Source organism: Plectropomus leopardus, unplaced genomic scaffold, assembly GCF_008729295.1.
Source record: "Plectropomus leopardus isolate mb unplaced genomic scaffold, YSFRI_Pleo_2.0 unplaced_scaffold21540, whole genome shotgun sequence".
Lineage (NCBI taxonomy): Eukaryota > Metazoa > Chordata > Actinopteri > Perciformes > Serranidae > Plectropomus > Plectropomus leopardus.
The window spans coordinates 24-7,157 of record NW_024623317.1 but is presented as its reverse complement, the minus strand read 5'-3'; the positions used below and the strand labels follow the sequence as shown (position 1 = coordinate 7,157).

General features: G+C 32.4%; 1 protein-coding gene across 1 annotated transcript; it reads right to left on the bottom strand.

Annotated features, from left to right (window-relative positions):
* Positions 1 to 4,684: 4,684 nt before the first annotated feature.
* On the bottom strand, positions 4,685 to 6,846 carry LOC121965754 (UV-stimulated scaffold protein A-like). Its single transcript, XM_042515880.1, has 2 exons — positions 6,262 to 6,846; positions 4,685 to 5,183 (listed from the first exon to the last, which is right to left on the bottom strand). Exons 1-2 carry the CDS (start codon positions 6,417 to 6,419, stop codon positions 5,090 to 5,092), a joined length of 252 nt encoding a protein of 83 aa, XP_042371814.1. The 5' UTR covers positions 6,420 to 6,846; the 3' UTR covers positions 4,685 to 5,089.
* Positions 6,847 to 7,134: the final 288 nt, after the last annotated feature.

The window sequence follows — 7,134 nt, the reverse complement described above, 5'->3', positions numbered from 1 at the left end:
AAAAAATGATAGAAACGTCAAAGTATAGTATGTCATCCAAAAAATGATAAAAACATCATAGTATAGTATGTCATCCAAAAAATGATGAAAACGTAATAATAAAGTATGTTGTCCAAAAAATGATAAAAACGTCATAGTGTAGTATGTCGTCTAAAATATGATAAAAATGTAATAGTAAAGTATGTCAGCTAGTATAGTATAGTATAGTAAGTTTTCCCAACAATAATAAAAACGTCATATTATGTCATCTTAAAAATGATAACAACATCAAAGTATAGTTTGTCGTCCAAAAAAAAAAAAAACGTCATAGTATAGTATGTCACCATAGGATATTGTGTCGTCCAAAAACTGATAAAAACATCATAGTAAAAATAATAAAAACGTCGTAGTATATGTGGTCCAAAAAATGATAAAAATGTCATAGAATACTATGTTGTCCAAAAAATGATAAAAAATGTCATAGTACGGTATGTCAACCAAAAACTGATAAAAACGTCATAGTATGTCATCTTGAAAATGCTAAAAACTTCATAGTATAGTATGTCGTCCCAGAAATACTAAAAAAAAACATGGTATAGTATGTTGACCAAAAAATGTTAAAAATACATAGTGTAGTATGTTGTCCAAAACATGATAAAAACGCCATAATATAGTATGTCGTAAAGTATGTTGTATAAAAAATGATTAAAAAAAGCCATAGTATAGTAAGTTGTCCCAACAATAATAAAAACGTCATAGTATGTCATCTTAAAAATGATAAAAACATCAAAGTATAGTTTGTCGTCCAAAAAAAAATAAAAACGTCATAGTATAGTATGTCATCCAAAAAATGTTAAAAACGCCATAGGACAGTGCGTCGTCTAAAAACTGATAAAAACATCATAGTATAGTATGTCGATCAAAAAATAATTAAAAACGTCATAGTATAATATACAGTCCAAAAAATGATGAAAAACCTCATAGTGTAGAATGTCGTCTAAAATATGATAAAAATGTAATAGTATAATATGTCGTCAGAAAAATAATAAAGAAGCATAGTATAGTAAGTTGTCCAAAAAATTATAAAAACATTATACCATACTATGTCGTCCAAAAAATGATAAAAAAAAACGCCATAGTATAGTATATCATCCAAAGAAATGATAAAAATTTAATAGTATAGTATGTCGTCCAAAAAATGATGAAAATGTCATAGTATAGTATGTCGTCCAAAAAATGATAAAAATGTCATACAGTGTCATCTTGAAATTGATAAAAAAACTTCATAGTATAGTATGTTGTCCAAAAAATGTTAAAATTGCCATGGTATAGTCTGTCGTCCAAAAAATGATAAAAACGCCATAAGATAGTGTGTCGTCAAAAAACTGATAAAAAAATCATAGTATTGTATGTCGACCAAAAAATAATAAAAACGTCATAGTGTAATATGCAGTCCAAAAAATGATAAAAACACCATACTATACTGTTGTCCAAAAAATGATAAAAAAAAAAAACGCCATAGTATAGTACATCATCAAAAAATTATAAAAATGTCATACAATGTCACCTTGAAATTGATAAAAACGTCATAGTATAGTATGTTGTCCAAAAAATTATAAACACGTCATAGTAAAGTATGTGGTCCAAAAAATTATGAAAACATCATAATATAGTATGTGGTCCAAAAACTGATGAAAACATCATAGTATAGTATGTCGTCCAAAAAATGATGAAAAAATCATATTATAGTATGTAGTCCAAAAAATGGTAAAAATCTCATAGTGTAGAATGTTGCCTGTCTTCATAGTATATTTATTCGTAGTAAGAAAATATGTCACAGTAAGGTTGTCTAAAGAATGATAAAAACGCCGTAGTATAGTATGTCATCCAAAAAATGATGAAAACGTTATAGTATCGTATGTCGTGCAAAAACTGATGAAAACATCATAGTATAGTATGTGGTCCAAAAAATGATAAAATGTCAGAGGATAGTATGTTGTCCAAAAAATGGTAAAAATGTCGTAGTGTAGTATGTCGTCCAAAAAATTATAAAAACTTCATAGTATAATGTCAACCAAAAAATGATGAAAACGTCACAGTATAGTATGTCGTCCAAAAAATGATAAGAACATAAAAGTATAGTATGCGTCCAACAAATGATAAGAACAAGAGTATAGTATGTCGTCCAAAATTATAAAAAAAAAAAACCCCGTCACAGTATGTTGTCTAAAAAATTATAAAATTGCCATAGTATAGCATATCGTACAAAAATGTTGAAAACGTCATAGTTTATCATCTTAAAAATGGTAAAAACATCATAGTATAGTTTGTCATCCAAATAAAGATTTAAAAAAAACCATAGTATACTATGTGGTCCAAAAAATTATAAAAACCTCATAGTATAATGTCAACCAAAAAATTATAAAAACATCATAGGATAGTATGTTGTCAAAATATCATGAAAACGTCATAGTATGGATGTTGACCAAAAAATGATAAAAACTTCATAGTATAGTATCTCGTCCAAAAAATGATAAAACCGTCATAGTATAGTGTGTCGTCCAAAAGATGATAAAAACACCATAGGATACTATGTGGGCCAAAATAATGATAAAAACTTCATAGTATAGTATGTCGTCCAAAAAAATGATAAAAACTTCATAGTATTGTATGTAGTCCAAAAAATGATAAAAATACATAGTATAGTATTTCTTTCAAAATATGATAAAAATGTCATAATAAAGTGTGTTGTTGATAAAATGATAAAAATGTAATAGTATAGAATGTGGTCCAAAAAATGATAAAAACGTCATAGGATAGTATGTTGTCAAAATATCATTAAAACGTCAAAGTATGGATGTCGTCCAAAACATTGGCAGAGGTGCCTGAAAGGAGATTGAGTTGAGGGTAATGCGGATCAGAGTTTCCAAAAGCGAGGTAAAGATCTTAGAACTGCTTCTACTGCCAAAGGTGATTTTTTTGAACCACATACTTTAATATGTTATTATTTTTTGGACAACATACTATACTATGACATATTAATCAGTTTTTGAACAACATACTATACTATAATGTTTTTATGATTTTTGTTTAACGTCATACTTTAATATGATGTTTTTATTATTTTTTGAATGACATATAGAGTCACATTTTATGTTTTTGAACAACAAACTATACTGATATTTTGTTTTGTTTTGTTTGTTTGAATGATATACTCGCTATAACTTTTTCGACAAACTATGTTATGACTTTTTCAACATACTATAATTTGACTTTTTCTACAAACTATACCATGACTTTTTCAACATACCATACTGACTTTTTTCACAATGCTATACTTTAACATTTTTTCAAATACTATACTATGACTTTTTCAACACACTAAATTATGACTTTTTTCTACCTTGCTATATTCTGACTTTTTTCGACATACTATACCATGATATACTATACAATGACAATATTTTCGACATTTTATATTGTGACTTTTTCTTGACATGCTATACTACACCTTTTTTTGCCATACCACTATGACTTTTTTCGACATACTATATGACTTTTTTTAAGATACCATACTATGATTTTTTTTGACATGCTATTGTAATAATGCATGCTGTACTGTGACTTTTTTTCAACATACTATACTATGACTTTTTTGACATATTTTACAATTACTTTTTTTCGACATTCTATACTATGACATTGTTTTTTTTATTTAACACACTATACTGTAATATTTTTAAGACATGTTATACTATGATTTTTTTTCATTTTTTCAAAACTGACTTTTTTCAACAAAAAAAATGTGTAGTATAGTGTGTCTATAACCCTCATAGTATGCTATGAGGGTTATAGACACACTATACTACACCTTTTTTTAAAAAAGTTTTATAGAGATGCTATACGATGTTTTTTTTTCTGTTTTATCTTTTTGACATTTTTTATTTCATTTTTTTACATGGCAACACTTTTTTGGCATGACATACTATTACTTTTTTGACATAGACTCCTATGACTTTTGTTTCACTTGTAGATTATATATACTAGATTATTAAACATACTAGATTATGTTTTTTTTTTCATTTTAGACACACTACACTGACAGTGTTTTTTTTACACACTTTACTGAAAGTTTGGGATATTTTAAAAAAAAAAAAATTTTCATACAATTGTATTACTTTTTTCTTTTTTTGACATGCTATACTATGACATTTTCTTCCAGTTTTTTAAAATTTTATTTTAACTTATAGTATGACTTTTTCAGTTTTCTCCACTATACATACTATTTCCACTGTCACAAGCAATGATGCTGCAAATCATTGAAATATCCCAGGCTGAGATAATAAAATCTAATTTGCATGTAGTATACTGAAAATATATATATTTTTTTTTCCCATGTAAAAACATAGTGGCGTCATGACAAAAACATGGCATTTAAAGGGTTAAATTCTGAAAATTAATGAATATTTGATATATTTGATAAGGACTGATGTGGGTTGAAAAATGACTTAATGAAAGTAGAAAATAATAATGTATAATATTTTTATGGCCTGATTTTAAAAAGTGTATTTTGTGCAAAGAGTGGTACCAGTGTGTGTAACATTAAGCGGGCCCTAAGGGTTCTGTAACTTCCTGCCCAAACCTGCTCACAGGCAGTATGGATCTGCGGGTCTGTGTGCTGAATCAAAGCAGAGGTCACAACAAACACAGGAAGCTGAGGAATTTAATCGTCCTAGACAACACACTCAAGTAGAAAATATTAGAAAAACACAAGTAAAAATTCAGTTATACATGATGAAAAATGGCTGGTGTAAAGGCAATATTGAAGAATTTGGCTGATAAATAAGACAAAAGGATATGAAATAGTGATTTTCTTGTTTCTTGTGACTCAGAAGCTGTACATGTACAGTTTGATATCTGTATATTTGTCCTTCTTAAAAGCTGATGAACCAGCAGTAAAATCATACCACTGCATCACAGTGTTCAAAGAAACAATATTAATCTCTTACTCCGGATCTATACAGCATGTGTGCACATCAATAAATAAAGTCTTTAACAGAAGCATTCAGTCCATCTCATTTCATTTGAAGCCATGGTTGGCTGGTTGAGGTCAGTTGAGGGCATAGTTGAACTGGTTTGAGAACTTGTCATGTTTTCTCCTGTCAGCTTTACTCATAACCTCGGCGACTCTGCGCATGGCGCTCCTGGAAACAAGGACAGGACAGAGGAGAGAAAGAAAGGAATCTGATAAAACATAAAAATCTAACAAATGTAACACACACAGACGCGTCAGGTGATAACACGATCGGGCAGAACCAGCGGACGCATCAACATGCAACACGCACAGGTGGCGTCACTTGAGAGCACGGCCGGAGAAAGCCAGCGGCATGCGCTTGAAGTGCTGCCGGTAACCACGTACTATACAGAGTGCGAGTTTGCTCATAGGGCGGGGGGGTGGGCTGGTGGATGAGTCCCATAAACAACCGACTTTTGTAAGGGAGTCCAGAGTTTGCGACCTGTGTGTGCATGTTTTCTACACCTTACCATGTGCCTCTTTCGCCTAAACCCAACCATTGTGACAGTCAGCGCAGTTATGTGCACACAGGGACCGTGCTGCTTCATACCACCACACGTGCTTTTGTTGACGTCAGGGTATCCCACCATGATGTCACCCCGCCAAGTGCGTTTTTTGACATCACTGTTGCAGCATCCCAGAACGTCACGGGTTGACAGGGCAATGATAATGTCAGTTTTTTTGTTGCTTCTTGTTCTGTCTTTTGCTTTCCTGTGGGACGGTAAGGGTATTGAACTTATCGAGTGACTATTCTGGTAACTATGGGGGCTTTGTGTTCAGGAATTTTTGAGGTAATTGTATAATTTGTTTAAAACGTCTGCGGCGCCTGTTATCACCACCTGTCAGCAGGTGCAATTCAATTTGATTCATTCAATGTAGGATGATTTCAGAAACAAGCTGACTCAAAAACCCTGTTCCGTATGTGAGTGTGAGATTTTCTGTTTAGATTTAGAGATATAGCCAACAAATCATTTTCATTTGGAGCAGCTCATTACATGTCTCTTTTTGCCTTATATGATTTTTTTAAGCTGCATTGTTACAATCGTACATATTCTATGCACTTCATACAGCATCTACATAGTCCACCGCTGTGCTGCTATAGAAAGTATGGCAAACTTTGTTAAATCACAATCGCTCGAACTGTAAGCGAGACAGTGTCTCCGAGCTTTCAGAGAAAGCTGTTCCCGCTGGGACAGGAGGTGACGTACTTGCTGAGGACTTTTTTCTCCAGCCTGGAGCGGGACGTGTTGGCTCTCTGCTTCAGATCACTCAGGTTGGGGTGTTTCTTCTTCTTCCCTTTTTTCCCTTTCTTCCCGACTCTGTCCGAACCCAGGTCTTCTCCTGTCGCTGCCTCGATGTCCCGCATAAGCTCTGCATCACGCCAGTCTACAACAGAAGGAAAACAATCATTTGGACAGGAAGGAAAAGCTAGATTTCATCTTTGACTGTTGGTAATTAGCACAAGAACATACTTTATTGTATGTATGTAGCTCATGTAGTCAAAGCTCAATGGTTCTCATGTTGCGTACGTTTGTTATTGTATGCAGTCCAGCAGGTGGGACAATACTGGCTAAGCCCTTGTTTGTCCAGTTTTATTTTTAAGCTGTGCTGGGAATGGGACACAACTCTGCTGTATGCAGCCATCATATGGCTCATTAAAACAAATGATTAATGGACGAAATTTATTTACTGTTCAACTGAAAATTAGATCAGGCCAGCATGCTGACGAAACATCAGTTACACAGTGATGTAAGGTTACTTTCCACTGAAGTCCGGCTGAAGCCAAATCAGCGATTTCTTCCTAGACGCATAATGAATGTTAGAAAATACTTGCTGAAAAGGAGCTAGGGATTGACAGATTATCATCCTGGTCAGTAATTTGAGCCAATATTTTGCATTTTGTCGATTGTCTGTATCAAGGTTTAATTTTAATGATTGGCAATAAAATTAATTAATGAAAAAATTGTGGGTTTTACACTCAACCAACACCAGAGAAGGCAGTCTGCAATACATGCAAAGAAAGTGTCAACATGGGAGGAACTTTTACTTTGTAAAACTTCAAAGAGCTATTTTTATTCATT